The sequence below is a fragment of the Hyperolius riggenbachi genome, chromosome 4 (genome assembly GCF_040937935.1).
Source record: "Hyperolius riggenbachi isolate aHypRig1 chromosome 4, aHypRig1.pri, whole genome shotgun sequence".
NCBI lineage: Eukaryota > Metazoa > Chordata > Amphibia > Anura > Hyperoliidae > Hyperolius > Hyperolius riggenbachi.
The window spans coordinates 250,430,531-250,448,063 of record NC_090649.1 but is presented as its reverse complement, the minus strand read 5'-3'; the positions used below and the strand labels follow the sequence as shown (position 1 = coordinate 250,448,063).

Below are 17,533 nucleotides of genomic sequence, written 5' to 3'. Positions count from 1 at the left end.
TCCGGCTCCGCCCCGGATACGGCTGCCGGAGGGGCCGGATGAAAAAATAGCGCATGTTGGAACGGAAGCCGGAGTCCGGATCCGGCCCGGATCCGGTCCGGCTCCGGTTCTGCAGAACGGACCCATGTGAACGGACGCATAGGCTTTAATTGCTATGCCGTGCGTCCGTTCCGTCCGTTCTGCAGGCGGTGCGGCTCCGGCACGGCGATTCCGGAGGGCCACCGCAAGTGTGAACCGGGCCTAAAAGAGCAAACCCCTGCACAAACTAGCACAAACCATTGTTTGGGATATCAGAACATAACCATTTTTTCTTTATTTAGGAATTCAGCCAAACTCTTCTTTCCTCAAGACACTGGAACTGATTAGGAACTACGTCAATTAGACATTAGGCATAGATCCAGGAAAATAGAAAAAGGTAAACGAAGATGAAGAAAGAAAAGTAAAAAAATATAAAATAGAATGCGGGGTCTTCCAGAGTTCACGCCATTGTAATATGTTAAAGCAATAGCAGATACCAGTGATGAGATAGATAGCTTTCAGTAATGAGAAGCCTCTAGTAGTCTAAAACAGTTCCCGGTCCACAGTTCCAGCACTGGGTTGGTCTGAGCCTATTTCTTCTGCCTGGGAGTGCTATCGTGAACGAGCTCATCCATACTGGCCATGTGTAAGTACGGTCTGCACATGCCCAGCAGAATAAAGTGTTCATGTATGGAGGAAAATCTTGCACCCTGAGCACCTTTAAAGATATTTGATCTAGATATGGACTACGGTATTGCTATTCCAGGATGTAGAATTTATCTTTTTAGACATTTCTAGGGAATATTGATAATGCTGCTGCCACAATTAAAAATGCAATTTGGCTGATTGATCTGCAGATCTTTTAGCTTCAGTCTTGTTTGAGTCATATAGTCACAACAAGCAAACAGCATGACTGAGTGAGTCAGGACACCTTATATGCATATCTGCGCTAATCATCCCCATCTAAAGGGTCCCATACACACGATTTTGACAAAGAACCGATTAAAAGTATTAGACAGTAAAATTTTGGGGTGACAGGACAAGAGTAGACCGATGTCCCATATTCTGAAATCTATTGAAAATGTATGTGCTCTGTGTGGTAGGGATCAATTCTTCTCTGGATCCATTCTGATCAGAGAGGAATCTATTATTTTGCCACATTGGGTAGTAATCTATAAGTGTATGGCCACCTTAACACATTCCAAATCAAATCAGAGGCCAAGAACAACAGATAGGCGATCAACATTTTTAAAAGAGAGTCAACAATTGTTTCTCGCTTTAATGTGCTGCCTAGGAGTCAATCTAACCCTTACTTTTATTTTAATAAGTAAAGTTCTGAGTCATTAAAACTACCATATATCTTCAGAAAAGAAATCTTTTATAAGCATGGGAAAGGGTGGAGACAACTCCAGTAAGGTGCTTAGGAACAAAAGAAGTAATTCATTATATTATCATAAAAAAGGCAACATTTTAAGTAAATTTAAAAAGATAAGCAGTATACCACAGTACAATGTTCAGATTAGATCAAGAGCAACATTAAAGCAAACAAGTTATAAAAAAAAAAAAACATGTGAACACAGGACCAAAAATTTGCCAGAAAATCAAACAACACAATAATACAATTTGGGAGTTTAAACTAACTGGCCTTGATTCAATACATTTAACTCAAGTCAGGTTATTTCGGCGCCTTCTTGGCAAGCACACTGCGCTGGATTTGGGATCCCCATAGACCGTGATTGTCACAGTCACTTACATGCTCACCAGGCAGTAGCAAAGAAACAGGTGTCCATGCGCACCAAAGCGTACTTCCGCAATGCGGGATGCGTAACGGCATGCACACATTCGCCAAACATGCACCACTTGAGGCTTGGGCCGAAAGGCACGAACTCTCGCATGTGTGTGCGGGTGTGTATGCGCATGCATATATACATTTGAGACAAACGGCTTATTTAAGTTGAGGAGTGCCAACAGCTGTAGTATTGCAGCTAGTTTGTTACTCCTGTGACCTGACTGTCTCTGTCCTGATTTCCTATCTCATGCTGATCCTGGCTTGTCTGAGAACCCGCTCTGTTATCGACCCTGGCTTTGTATGACTACCCACTCCGTTGCTGACCCTGGCTTGTCTGAGGACCCGATTGGTTGTCAACCTCTGCTCCGTCCGAGAGTCTGGTCTGTTGCCGACCTCTGCATGTATTCCTACGCACACAGTTGCTGAACCCTCGCTTGTTGTTCCTAACACTGCACCTGCTTCTGCAGTTCCTGTTGCCACTGGTGCCAACTCAGCCTACTAGCTGATTCCACATCTGCACATCACTCTATCTTCCACTTTAGTGGCCAGCTACCAAGTCACAGTTCAAGCCCTCCTGCCTGTTATTGCTCATAAATCCCTGTTCACACTCCAGGGACTGTGGGTGGTGTCCTGCAAGAGTGTCTGTCCTCATCTCATTGATTTCCAAAGATTCAGGTACGTGCCTCCTGGTAACCTGACAGTAATGAAAACTATAAAATTACGTGGCCAAGAGACAAATTAGGAAATCAGTACGAATATACAGTGGTTTGCAAAAGTATTCGTCCCCCAGCTGCTCTGTGACAGGCTCAAATGTTGTCTAAGAGAATATTGGGAGCAACTACACCATGAAGTCCAAAGAACACACCAGACAGGTCAGGGATAAAGTTATTGAGACATTTAAAGCAGGCTTAGGCTACAAAAAGATTTCCAACGCCTTGAACATCCCACGGAGCACTGTTCAAGCGATGATTCAGAAATGAAAGGAATATGGCACAACTGTAAACCTACCAAGACAAGGCCGTCCACCTAAACTCACAGGCCGAACAGGGAGAACTATGATCAGAAATGCAGTCAAGAGGCCCATGGTGACTCTGGACGAGCTGCAGAGATCTACAGCTCAGGTGGGGGAATCTGTCCATAGGACAACTATTAGTCGTGCACTGCACAAAGTTGGCCTTTATGGAAGAGTGGCAAGAAGAAAGCCATTGTTAACAGAAAAGCATAAGAAGTCCCGTTTGCAGTTTGCCACAAGCCATGTGGGGGACACAGCAAACGTGGAAGAAGGTGCTCTGGTCTGATGAGACCAAAATGGAACTTTTTGGCCAAAATGCAAAACGCTATGTGTGGCGGAAAACTAATACTGCACATCACTCTGAACACACCATCCCCACTGTCAAATATGGTGGTGGCAGATCATGCTCTGCGGGTGCTTCTCTTCAGCAGGAACAGGGAAGCTGTCAGAGTTGATGGGAAGATGGATGGAGCCAAATACAGGGCAATCTTGGAAGAAAACCTCTTGGAGTCTGCAAAAGACTTGAGACTGGGGCGGAGGTTCACCTTCCAGCAGGACAACGACCCTAAACATAAAGCCAGGGCAACAATGGAATGGTTTAAAACAAAACATCTCCATGTCCTAGAATGGCCCAGTCAAAGTCCAGATCTAAATCCAATCGAGAATCTGTGTCAAGATCTGAAAACTGCTGTTCACAAACTCTGTCCATCTAATCTGAGCTGGAGCTGTTTTGCAAAGAAGAATGGGCAAGGATTTCAGTCTCTAGATGTGCAAAGCTGGTAGAGACATACCCTAAAAAGACTGGCAGCTGTAATTGCAGCAAACGGTGGTTCTACAAAGTATTGACTCAGGAGGCTGAATAATTACGCACACCCCACTTTGCAGTATTTTTTTTTTAATGTTTGGAATCATGTATGATTTTCGCTCCACTTCTCACGTGTACACCACTTTGTATTGGTCTTTCAGGTGGAATTCCAATAAAATTGATTCATGTTTGTGGCAGTAATGTGACAAAATGTGGAAAACTTCAAGGGGGCCGAATACCTTTGCAAACCACTGTATTTATTATATTCCCAGAGATTACTAGCTCAGGGAAAGCCATCTTTATGCATCTCCCTGGGCCCAAATGAAATGCAGCAGAACCATATGTACACCATTTTACTACTGTTTTCTAACAGGAGATGTTTTGGAAAGAACATTAATCAACATTCATTTTCAGGCTCTAGCAAGCAAGAACATTGACAAAATAGTTTCTGTCAAACTAACTTGAATTTAATTTTCCTGCCTACTTTTTCTCACTTGGTGGGTGCACAAAATATTTTGTAGATCAATTAACTTTTCTCCTTTCTTCACACCTTATCCATAAAACATCTTTTAGGCCCACAATAAGCAATAAAATACTCAAAACAAGGGTGATATTACTGTACCTATGTTTTAGTCCTTTTTAATTGTCAGGTGCTAAACAATTCTGTCAGACTTGACAAGATAACCTGGAAACATGCATGCAAGTTTATAAACATGCTCAAATATCTTTCTGTGTGCCATAAGATTTCTGAAGCTACATATCCTGTCCTAGAATCTGGGCATGGGTTCAGAAGCAGCTGAGAAGAAGGAGCTAGTAGAACGACCTGCCATCTCCTTAGTTGTGGCCTGAGGATTTCATCAAACTGCAGCTTTGTACAGACACAGGTTGAGACAAGACAGGAGCTCCTTTAGCATTAAAGGAATGGGTAGACATGGTTGTAAGTTATAGCAGGGTTCATGCTGCACATCTCTATGAGGGGAAGTGGAGCCAGGGCGAGGGGAGACAACAAATGAGCACTATAAGGAAACACTGTATGGGGGACCTTATACAGGAAGAACTATGAGGAGAATAGTAGGTACTAAATAAAGAACACTACAAAGGAGTTACAGTATACAGCCAGACTATAGTTAGGAGGCATAATGGAGGGCTATATAAGCAGGGGAAACTATAATGTAATGAGGCACTATAAACAGAGCACTTATTGCAGCAACGCCTGTTTAATTAGCATCGGATGAGCTGTTAGTTAAAATATCAGTAATGTAACATTACCAATGTTTTACTATAGACTTACCCAGCCCCTACTCTCACACTAACCCTCCCTTGCCAGGTCATGCACTGATGCCCCTCTGAAAGCCTAATAGCAGCCTCCCCTCCTAATGCCTATACTTACCCCCCCCCCCCCCCCTCCTAATTGCTGTGTATTAAATGCCTACTGAAGTCGGTGCTAAAATGACCTGTTCCGCTATAAATAATGGTCACTAGGGGCATTTTATGAGGGCATAATATGTAAAGGTGTTGTAAAAAGAATACTGTATATGGAGGTATAGTGGGTAAATACCAACAGGTGGATCTATAACAACAGGTGTAACGAAAGTCATGGAACTGGGGAATTTCAATAAAAATACCGGGGCGTATTTATAAGGGGCACAAAACCTGTTCAAGGAAAAAAACAGCATTATTTTTGCTGAAATAATGCAAGCTGGCAACCAGCTTAAATAATTATTACTTTTATGGTGGATTGCCATTCATTAGCTATTGCCAACATACACCACATTTATAAAGCGATAGCATGATCACTGCGTTATAGGTCACCAAATACTGGTCAGCGCTTTGAGAACAGTGGATGTCTGAGATTTTGTATAGAATACCCCCCATTTGCCACATTAAGAAGCATTTCTACATAACCACAATGCCAATAGTCCACATACTTCTCCTTTTCTGGCAATTAGATAAAGTCAGCACTGGCCAGATGTTACATTATTTACATAAATGGAGCTGTGGATTGCCACGGTATCATACTTTTGATATGGCAAACAAAGCACTAATGGCCACCATACACAATCTGATCACAGTTTTATAAATACGGCATTATAAAGTGACTATCCGATTTTTCCAAAATGCAATCTGTTACCAGAAATAAGTCCCCCTATTTTCTGCCAAGACTTAACAACACATACACCCCTTACAAGGTAAAATAACCAACGAAGCCCCTTATTGACCTCTCTGCCATTTTACCATTACATTTTTATAATTGATACAGTAGAAGAAAAAACATAGCTAACACAACAAAATATACTTTTTCCCCAAAATCAGATATCATTCATCACCATTAGAGATGATCAAAGAGATGCAATTTTTCTTACTTATTGCAAATTGACTATAAATTCCATACACCTGGGAACTGGGACAATCAAAATCTGCTGCAATCACATTTGAATAGACCAATTAGATCAATATGAAATTTGCAGGCAAGTAGAAAAATTAGCATTTTATTGACACTGTCCCAGCAGCACAATTTAGGGAGGGTTCACTCTTTTTATTGTGGGAAAATCCTACGGTTTTCCTATTGTTTTATTTTTTTGTATGGACTTCTGAGTGTGAATTTGCAAATTGTAAATGTGTTTCTATTTGAAAAATTGCTATGCAAATTCTGTATGAATACCAATGAAGCTAATGTACAAATATGTATAAAATACATGTAATTGACTTACAAACTTGCACTGAAACGCACAAAAAAAAAAAGACCGTCCGAATTTTAAACACAGAAAATTCCCACATGCAGATTCGCATTTAACCACTTAACATCTCAGTCGTTTTCAGCTTATGCATCCGAGCAATGTTCACCTCCCATTCATTAGCCTATAACTTTATCACTACTTATCACAATGAACTGATCTATATCTTGTTTTTTCCGCCACCAATTTGGCTTTCTTTGGGGGGTACATTTTGCTAAGAGCCACTTTACTGTAAATGCATTTTAACAGAAGAATAAGAAAAAAAAATGAAAAAATTCATTATTTGTCAGTTTTCGGCCATTATAGTTTTAAAATAATACATGCCTCCATAATTAAAACCCACGTATTGTTATTGCCCATTTGTCACGGTTATTTCACCATTTAAATTATGTCCCTATCACAATGTATCGCAACAATATTTTATTTGGAGATAAAAGAGCTTTTTTTCCGTTTTGCATACATCACTATTTACAAGCTTATAAAAAAAAATAGAGAGAAATATTTCATCTTTACATAGATATTTAAAAAGTTTAGACCCTTAGGTAAATATTTGTGGTTTTTTTTTTTTAATAGTAATGTTTTTTGTTTTTTTTTATTAAACATTTTATGTGGGCATTTTTGGGAGGGTGGGATATAAAAGTGTTTTATTTGGGGAAATATTGGTGTATTGTAATGTTTTTGGGTATTTACTTGTAGTTTTACTTTTTGGCCACAAGATGGCAATCTCGATTTTTTTACATGACGTCACTCTAAGCGTACAATGTACGCTTAGAGGGACACAGCTTCAGAAAGAGCGAAGCTTCCGAGAGAAGCTGTCGCTTTTTCAGCGGGGGAGAGGAATCAATGATCGGGCTCCATAGCCTGATACATTGATTCCGTGGCTACCGACTCCGCGGCCGAGAGTGCGCGTGCACGCGCGCGATCAGCCTCGGGAGCGCGCGGGAGCGAGCCTGTCCTCCTTGACGTTTTTATACGTCAAGGAGGACAAAGTGGTTAATCCTAAATGCAATGTGATGCTGTTGAAATACATTAGATCCACGGCAAATGCATTTTTGCAAATTCACAAATTCCAGTTGTGCACATAACACACAGATGCAAAGTACTTAACCTCCTTAGCAGTAACCCCGTGCTGGACACGGGGTAAGCCGCCGGAGGGTGCCGCTCAGGCCCTGCTGGGCAGATTTGCATCATTTTTTTTTTCAAACACGCAGCTAGCACTTTGCTAGCTGCGTGTTTGTTGCGATCGCCGTCGCCCGCCGCCGATGCGCCGCTACCCGCCGCGATACATGAGCTCCCCCCCGCATACCCCTTGTGCAGCCTGGCCAATCGGCGCCAGGCTGCGCTATGGGGTGGATCGGGATTCCCGGCGACGTCGATGACGTCACAGCGTTTGTCGCCATGGTGACGGGGGAAGCCCTCAAGGAAATCCCGTTCAGAACGGGATTTCCTTATGGGCAAGAGGTGCCGGCGGCGATCGGAGGGGACGGGCGGACGCCGCGGGGAGGGGGGGGGGGAAGCATGTCGCTAGCTCTAGGCTAGCTACATGCTAAAAAAAAAAAAGTGAGAGAAACCCTCCCGCGGCCGCGCAGCCGCACGATTCATACCGCCAGGGAGGTTAATGTAGCCAATTATCCAAACAATTATCCTATTTTATCATTTCTTTTAGGCTACGTTTCCACTGTAGTGTGAAATGTTTGCGTCCCAAAAATCTTATAAGGTTTTTCTGATTAGTAAAAATTTGCATCTAAATTTGTACACGATTTTATGCTAACTTTCATATGCGAAAATTCACATTAGTGAAATATAACATAATCTGCCTAGTAACAGCTTAGTCATTACTGCTGACAGCTTCCTGTAACCATGGATTTGATGCAAATGTTCATGTAAATAACGCAAAAATTTGCGTTGATATGCGTTGCCTATGCAAAGTAAAAAAAAAAATGAGGCAGGACCTCAGATTTTTTTCACGCGTACAGCCCCATTCACTACCATTAGTTGCCAAATCAATGCAAATTTTCTGAGAGAAAAATCTGACACAAAATGCACAAAAGGAAACATAGCCTTAATACTTTTTGGATGTATTCACTATTTGTAAAAGTTGAAGTTTAATTACTGGACTCCTAAAGGTGGAATAAAAACATATCCAACTGGCATAAGCTCAACTGGGATGGAAAAGATGAATCCAACACAGCTGGTGTTTGCTAAAGGAGATGACTTGTTATTTTAGTGATCTAATCCAGGTTTCCAATGCAGGCAGAGGAAACCAGTACAATGGCAGTTGCTCAAAATGATACATTCTTCTAGTGAAAAGTGTTATTACAAAGCTGGAGTGGTACAGAAAACATTGCTGTAGTTTGATTCCTCAATATAAAACAAGAGTGATCCACACCGATTTGACAGAACACATTGGGCTCAATTCTGGTAGCTATGTGAGGTAAATATTTTTTTGTAGGTAAAATACCTCATGAGGTATTTTCCTCTTCTTTTATCAATTCTGAAAGATTTTTCTCCATTTCCAAACATGAGGTAAAACATGAGGTAAATGCATAGAGTGAGGTAAAACCTGAGGTATTTCAGTGGTAAGCCTGTAGCAAATAAGTAATTGGCCTCGATTCATAAAAGTGCTGTCGGTAAGGTAAACTCGAGTGGGGAAACACCGCTGTCGGTATTTCAGCCTTCAGGGTGGTAATTCATAAAAATGTTTCTAGTTGTGATAGGCGTGCGGAGATATTCCGCTGTAGGCTAGCGTTAGGCTGTCGGGAGACATGCGGAAACAGGAGAAGCAGGCGGAGTCCCTCCGTGCGGTGTTCTCTCTGCAGCTGCTTGGGAGGTCTGTCCCATTCACTGCAATGTATTCCGCACGCTTCTCGCCACATCAGAGGTAGCGGTAATCCCCGTCCGCATACCGCTTCCTCTAATCTTTATGAATTGCGCAAAAAAAAAAAAAAAGTAAATGGAGGAAAGACTTCTCATCTGTTTTTAAGTAGCGCTGTTCATTTCTTTGCTATGTTTGATTGATTTATTTCTGGTCAGCTGCTCCCACTTAATAGTTTTCCTTTGGTGTATATGCAGAGCCTCTGTTTGGGTTCAAGGTGCGTTTGCAGTTTCTGGGGGGGCTCAGCGCATCTCTGAGCTGAGGCCATTCAGAGGCGGCCTGGTGATGCGCTGATCCCATTTTTTTTTTTTTTTTTTTTTTTTTTTTTTTGCGCAATTCTCAATTTTACTGGTAGCGCGCCCAGGCTATGCATATGCATAGGTAGAATTTAGTTAGTGTTAGGTCCCCTCCCATGAAGGAAAGACTTCTTCGACAGTGGGAGGGACGAGTACCTAACAAATTGCAAATTGTTAGTGGAAACTAACATCCTCCAAGTGGTAGACAGGTCATGTGTATGCTCATTGTGTATTTGAATCCCATGAGTGGGGTGTGCACTTTTTTGCAGGTAAGCACTCATCTGTTTTTAAGTAGCGCTGTTCATTTCTTTGCTATGTTTGATTGATTTATTTCTGGTCAGCTGCTCCCACTTAATAGTTTTCCTTTGGTGTATATGCAGAGCCTCTGTTTGGGTTCAAGGTGCGTTTGCAGTTTCTGGGGGGGGGCTCAGCGCATCTCTGAGCTGAGGCCATTCAGAGCCGGCCTGGTGATGCGCTGATCCCATTTTTTATTTTTTTTTGCGCAATTCTCAATTTTACTGGTAGCGCGCCCAGGCTATGCATATGCATAGGTAGAATTTAGTTAGTGTTAGGTCCCCTCCCATGGAGGAAAGACTTCTTCGACAGTGGGAGGGACGAGTACCTAACAAATTGCAAATTGTTAGTGGAAACTAACATCCTCCAAGTGGTAGACAGGTCATGTGTATGCTCATTGTGTATTTGAATCCCATGAGTGGGGTGTGCACTTTTTTGCAGGTAAGCACTCATCTGTTTTTAAGTAGCGCTGTTCATTTCTTTGCAATCTTTATGAATTGACATTTGTTACTTTTGTTAAGATAATCACCGCGCAAGGCGGTGATTTATCACTCTGCTCGCGAATGTCAGCTTTTCATGCGGAAAAAGCCTTTATGAATGCAGATTTTGCTGTGTGGTCGGTAAAGTGAGCTGTTTTCAGCATTTCCGCATGCGGAAATGCTTTATGAATCGAGGCCTTTGTCTTTAATTGTCTTCCATAAGTTAGGATAGTATTTTGAAGATTATTTTTTTTTTGAGGGGGGGGGGGGGGAAGTGTATTTGATTATGTAGCAACCTATGAAAAGTAAATTAATAGGCATCCATTATAAAGAAAATAAAAAAATACAGCTCATTTACCTTTAGAGGCTGGGGGTATGGGGGGGGGGGATGGCGGGGGGATAGGAGCACTTTTAGAGGCTGGGGGTATGGGGGGGGGAGGGGGGTAGGAGCACTTTTAGAGGCTGGGGGAGGGGTCAGCACTTTTAGAGACTGGTGGTGTGAGTACTTTTACTTTTAGAGGCTGGGGGCCTGGAGGGAGGTTACAGCACTTTTACTTTTAGAGGTTGCTGGGGGGGGGCGGGGGCTAGGAGCACTTTTAACTAGAAGAGGAGGGGGGGGGGGAATCGGTGTTTGACGCAGTTTTACTTAAATTTTTTTTAAAATAGAGGCTGCGGGTTGGAGCATTTTTACTTTTTTTTCCAACCAGAGGTTGGGGAATGGCAATGTTGAGGGGGGGGGGAGGGGGCGGCAGATGAAGGATTGTACAGAGTTTGGACCACTTTTTCTTTTTTAAAACAAAATGGAAGCTGGGGAGGGGATTCGTTGGTCAGATCACTTTTACTTATTTCAGCAAAATATGGGGGCCCTGAACACAGAACAAGCTGAAAAGGCTCCATGTTGTGTGACAGATATCACAATTCTGTCACAGCACTGCATTTATTATGTGGTAGAGGTAGGTCTAATTATGTGAGGTAAAAGACATGCAAACATGCACCTTATTTCACTTCAGAATTCAAGTGTGGGGTATTTCACTACTAAATACCACACATTTTTAGTAGAAAATTACCACATGAATTACCTCATGAAATTACATGAGGTAAAACTTTACTTAAAGAGACACTGAAGCGAGACTAAATCTCGCTTCAGCTCTCATATATAGTAGGGGCATGTGTGCCCCTGCTAAAACGCCGCTATCCTGCAACTAAACGAGGGTCCCTGACCCCCCAACCCACCCCCTGCAAACCTCGGTCGGAAATCTGGTCGCAGATTAGCCCTTCCTAGAGGCAGGGCTAACGGCTGCAGCCCTGCCTCACAGCGCATCAGACGCGCATCGCCGCCTCTCCCCCGCCCCTCTCAGTGAAGGAAGACTGAGAGGGGCCGGGGAGAGGCGGAGATACGCGCGTGGGGCAGGGCTGCGGTGGTTAGCACTGCCCCAACCAGGAAGCGCTCCCCCGCATTACGGAGGGGATTTGGGGGGACAGGGACCCCCGGTAAGCCGCACTATAGCGGCGTTTTAGCAGGGGCACACGTGCCCCTGCTATATATGAGGTCTGAAGCGAGATCTATTCTCGCTTCAGACTCTCTTTAAACTACCAGAATTCAAAAGTTGATTTCCCTCATGAGGTAAACCCAATTCCATGAGGTAATTATTTACTAAACGCTACCAGAATTGATCTCATTATGTTTTAAAAGTGAGCACTACTCTTTATTCACTAGTGATGTCTTAGTTACAGCAATATTTCATTTCCTCGTTCAGTGAAAAGTATTACCAGAGCTGGAAGTTTAGGGGAAGCCTTCCCTACTGTTATTTACTGTTTCTTTGATGTATAAGTGCTTCAGAAAATAGCACTGCTCTCTGATTACATTGGTCAGAGAGCTCAGAAAAGCTCTTTTGCATAGATAATGTAAGTTTCTTAACTCTTTATTACTGGAAACAATACGAGACTCATATCTTTGCTATTAATGTCCTATTTCTTAGCTGTATTACACATACAATTCATTATCTTATAACTTTATTTTCCCTTCAGATTCTCTTTAATGGACACATCCAGGGAAAATAAAAAAAACAAGTTCTACTTACCCGGGGCTTCCTACAGCCCCTGGCAGCCGCTATGTCCTTCACCACAGCTCCGGTGTCCCCTTCTGGCGATGTCAGCATCTTCTGCTGCCATGCCGCTCATGGTCGCACTCCAGCAGCCGGGAGCACTCTGCACAGGAGCAGTAGTTTTGCGCCTGCACAGAACTCTCCAGGCCATGTGAGCATGATCAAAAGTGGCACGGCCGCGCACAGAAGATGCTTACCTGGTGAAGTCGGCATCTGCAATGGAGGGGGGACACCTGGACAGCTGCGGCTAGGGACTTATCGGCTGCCAGGGGCTAGAGGAGGCCCCGGGTAAGTAGATCTTGTTGTTTTTTATTTGTCCCCTCGAACCTTTCCTCTAAACTTTAGCTGATTACAATTGTGAGGGACCAAAATGCAGACACTTTCACAAGTGATCGACCTACACAATCCAGTTACAATGGCTTGACTTGTATTTGTTTTGAATTACATCAGGACCCATCACTGACTGAGCTGGCCAGTCTACCAGAATACAGTCATTGGGAAGAGCGTAAGGCAAATATGGAGCTGTATGTGATCCAGAACAAAGAATTATAGCAAAATAGAGCAGTGAAGAGGCAGCAGCAAAACATGATAAAATAGGATAATTAGCTGGATCACTATACATTAGGTCATATTTTAACATTTAACATATGGTTTATCACTTGCCTCCTGGCATTCAGAGATCTCCACGTCAAACACTACATTCATAACAGTGAACAAATAGAAATCCACTGTTTTATTTATATAAACTCTCAACATAAGACCTAATGCAAAAATCACCTACCATTGCTGGACCTTTCATCAATTGATGCTCTTACTCCACCACCATTCATAATGCAGAGGGACACATGGTTCCAATTTACCTCATCAGGATGTCGAATATTGTTGGAAATCTGCAATTACAAATTGTATACTTTTTAGTTCTTGAAGACTAAAGCCAATTTGACTGCATTTTATACCTTAACAAAGACAAGTTTGATAGTCCCTCTTGGTTATCTTTATGTTATTTTAATATATTTTTAATATATCCAGCCACTTTGTGGCCTGGCCACAAAGTGGCTGGATAGTGTACTGGTTAAGGGCTCTGCCTTTGACATGGGAGACCAGGGTTTGAATCCTGGCTAGGGTCAGTACCTATTCCATAAGGAGTTCAAGGCAAGACTCCCTAACACTGCAGGGTGGCCTCTTAAGAGCGTCCCAGTGGCTGCAGCTCTTGAGCGCTTTGAGTCCAACAGGAGAAAAGCACTATACAAATGTTTGGATTATTATTAATTTTATTATTAACAACACCTGCTCTGGAGTGTGGCCCCTGTATTGGTGTATCAGACATGGGAGTGGTGTGAATTATAGGCCCCCACAGTCCTGGGCACCCCTGAAACATCAGGAGCTGCTCCTCCAGTAGTTAGACTCCCAGTGCTCTAATGAGAAACATTGCATCAACTCTGGTCTCCCTCTAGGGATGCAGAAACGTAGGCACCCAGCATTGCATCACTTATGAAACAACAGATTTTATTTACTAAATTAATACAATTTCAGACTTCTCAGAAGAACAGTAAAACAATTACAAGACCAGGAAGTTTAATCAGTGAAACTATTCTCTAAATATTGTTGCTTTGGGGCAAGAAAGGTTGAAGAGCTACTGTTTCTATTCACACATTCTGGCTGACATTTATTCTGTTATGTGGGAAAGGTTACATTAGTGTGACTGCACTCTTCTTTTCAAATTCATTTATCATTCTGTTTACAGATAAGCTGCTTCTGTATGTTGGAATACTTCCCTCTGAAACAGACTTCTCCCCTATTTAATTCCTACTAACCACTCTATTGCTTTCTCCTGGCAGTACTGATGCTTGATAGCAGAATAAAGTTCACAGTAAGTCTGATAAGGTCCATTAGTAGAGAGCTTGTATTTGGGTCACAGTATTATTGTTTGTTTTGAAACTAAAAGCAATACAATATATGTTCTTTTTTCAGCAATAAAGGGTTAGTATGACCAACAGTTTGAAGTAATGCACAGTTATGACTCACAAATACATACTGTATGTGCTGGATGATTTTCTTCTATTTGAAATCCATAGCTATTGGCCCTCATCCAGCTTTGCTCTTATAACAGCATCCACACTTCTAGAAAGAGGTTCTGTATCTCAAGAATGATAATTTATTTGAAGAGTGCAATCTCCCACATAACAGAATAAACCTCAGCTCAGCACGTGTGAACATGGCTTGTGGGAATGGCTCCCATGACAGCTAACACTATCAGTGAGGTCTGACACTGAATTTAAGGCATTGGCCTGCCTTAGCATTAGTTTCTAATCAACAGAAAGCTGTTTAGTGAGCTTCAGGTCTGGAAATGTGCAATCCAGTCCAGTTGTTCCACATCAAACTCTGTATATTAGATTGACCTCACTTTCAGTATGTGCATTGTAATGCTGAAATAGAAAAGGGCCCTTCACAAACTGTTACCACAAAGTACACAATTCTCTGTCATTGGCCTCAATTCACTAAGCTTAACTCCTGTCTTTAATAACTCTTCAGAGCTGTTTTACAGTTATCACCATGGCGATATAATTGTGATAACTGTAAAACAGCTCTGAAGAGTTATTAAAGACAGGAGTTAAAGAGGAACTCCAGTGAAAATAATGTAATAAAAAAAGTGCTTCATTTTTACAATAATTATGTATACATGATTTAGTCAGTGTTTGCTCATTGTAAAATCTTTCCTCTCCCAGATTCACATTCTGACATGTATTACATGGTGACATTGTTACTGTGGGCAAATTATGTAGCTGTTTCTAGCTAGTCTGGCTTTAACAGATAGCTGTAAGCAGCTATTTCCTGTCTGAACATTGTTACATTGTGGCAGTTTGCCCAGAGTACCGTACTCTTGTGGGAGGGGTTTCAGCACAAAATCAGTCATACAGCGCCCCCTGATGGTCTGTTTGTGAAAATCATTATTTTTCTCATGTAAAAGTGGGTATCAGCTACTGATTGGGATAAAGTTCAATTCTTGGTCGGAGTTTCTCTTTAAGGTAAGTGAATTGTCTGTTGAAGTACCTCACTGGAATTAACAGCCACATCTTAAACTATGAATAAAATCCTAAATCCATTAATCCCTCTGCAAATAAACTACAATCTGTAAGCAGGTATAGTTATCCTGGCATCCACAATAGCTACTGGCAGATGCTGTGGTATAATATCATTGCTCAGGAGTCCAGTGACTGCGTACTTTTTTACATCACAGCCAACACTTGGCTTTGTGCGTGGTGATCTTAGGCAGTTGCTTTCCATAGTCCCCGAGTTCATGAAGAGCATAATCAATAGCTCTTTAGCTGATGCTGCTTTCAGAGGCATTATGGAACTAGATCAAGCGTAGGGAACCTATGGCTCGAGATGGCTACATCTGGCTAACATAATGTGGCTCTTTTGATGGCTACATCTGGCTAACATACAAATCAGTAGAGGTTGATTCACTAAGCTACACTGCTCAAGCAGCGCAGCTTAGTGCGGGCGGCAGCACAAATAAAATCTTCAAAGTAGGCACGCTGCTGCTGTAGCATTCACTACTAACTTACTCGCGCTCTCCCCAAAATGAACAGCTGCTCCAATTGTCCCACTCTGGACCCTGTCAGGTCCAGTGACTTTGTAGAGCGAGATCCCCACACTTTGACTGACCCAATAGGCTGCCTGTCACTTGACAGGTAGCTTATTGGGCCTAAAGTGCGGGGATCTTGTCCTACAAAGTGAATTGACCCCCAAGTCAGCTAGCTAACTGTACAAGCTCAAAGGCCTAGTGCACACCAGAGCGGTTCGGCAGCGTTTTGCGACCCGCTTGCGGATGTGGAAACGCTTGGGTAATGTATTTAAATGGGCTGGTGCACACCAGAGAGGTAGGCGTTTAGCAGAAACGCATACTCCCGGGCTGCTGCAGATTTTGGATTGCGGAGGCGTTTCTGCCTCCAATGTAAAGTATAGGAAAAACGCAAACCGCTCTGAAAAACGGCAGTTCAGAGCGGTTTTGCAGGCGTTTTTGTTACAGAAGCTGTTCAGTAACAGCTTTACTGTAACAATACATGAAATCTACTACACCAAAAACTCTTCACAAAACCGCAAAATGCTAGCTGAAACGCTACAGAAAAATAAGAAAAAGCGTTTTAAAATCTGCTAGCATTTTGCGGATCTGCTAGTGGTTTTTTGTGTGCACCAGGCCTTAGTCAGTATTTCTCCTGTCTGGCTCTCAGGGAATCTGCTGATGTTGCTGATGCTGAAGCCCAAGAGAAGCTGAAGACGTGTCTGACACTTCCACTGCCCGGCCGATCAACTGTATACACATCACCATGGCAACAGGGACAGCCCTCTGCTGTGCATGCGCACTGTACCAGTTTGAAACCTCTTGAATGGCTCTCACGGAAATGCATTTTAAAACGTGGTGTTAATTGCTCTCTCAGACAAAAAGGTTCCTGACCCCTGACCTAGATAAAAAGCACTGCAAACACCAATTTTTATTTTTTTTATTCATTTATTTTAGCTAGACATGCTACAGCCCTTGGAGGTAACATTATGTGAGTTTATGGGCCTACGTCTTCAGTTGAGGATGTTTGCATTATTTTGCAGTGTAATTTAAATTAAATCCATCAGTCAGGTCAGCTGGCTAGTGTACTGGTAAGGGGGTTGCCTTTGATTTTAGGATTCGCATGCCAGCTCAAGCCAGTATGTAAAACAGTAAGGAGTCTTTGGACAAGGCTCCCTAATGATCCTGGTTGCCCTTGAACCGCATCTTAAGTGGCTGCAGCTCTGAATTATTATTGTTACAACATTATGAATATAATATTTCTTAGTCATTTATTGGTCCAGCGTTTCTTACCATAGCATCGCAAATAAGATTTCCCATATTGCATTCCCGAAAACGACATTCTAGAGAAGAGCCATTTAAATACACTATGGTTTTCCCAACTTCCTGAGACGAGAAGTTACTCAATTGTTCTTTCCATTTGTTCACTTCTGCTAGAAGCTTTGGGTCTGTTGGAAAACAACAAACATGCATTAAATTCACTGCAGACAAAAATAAGGGAAGTAGGTAAAATGGAGTAGGTTTTACTGCACAGTACAGTATATGTAAAGCCTTATTTTT

At 42.4% G+C, this 17,533-nt stretch overlaps 1 protein-coding gene across 1 annotated transcript in view; it reads right to left on the bottom strand.

The window, feature by feature from the left end:
* The window catches only part of NT5E (5'-nucleotidase ecto), a 153,378-nt gene that overhangs the window by 21,146 nt on the left and 114,699 nt on the right, over window positions 1-17,533 (bottom strand). The window contains exons 5-6 of the mRNA XM_068231108.1: window positions 17,267-17,421; window positions 13,190-13,298 (exon numbers count right to left, since the gene is read on the bottom strand). Coding sequence (XP_068087209.1) covers window positions 13,190-13,298; window positions 17,267-17,421 — 264 coding nt within the window. The remainder of the gene's footprint in view (window positions 1-13,189; window positions 13,299-17,266; window positions 17,422-17,533) is intronic.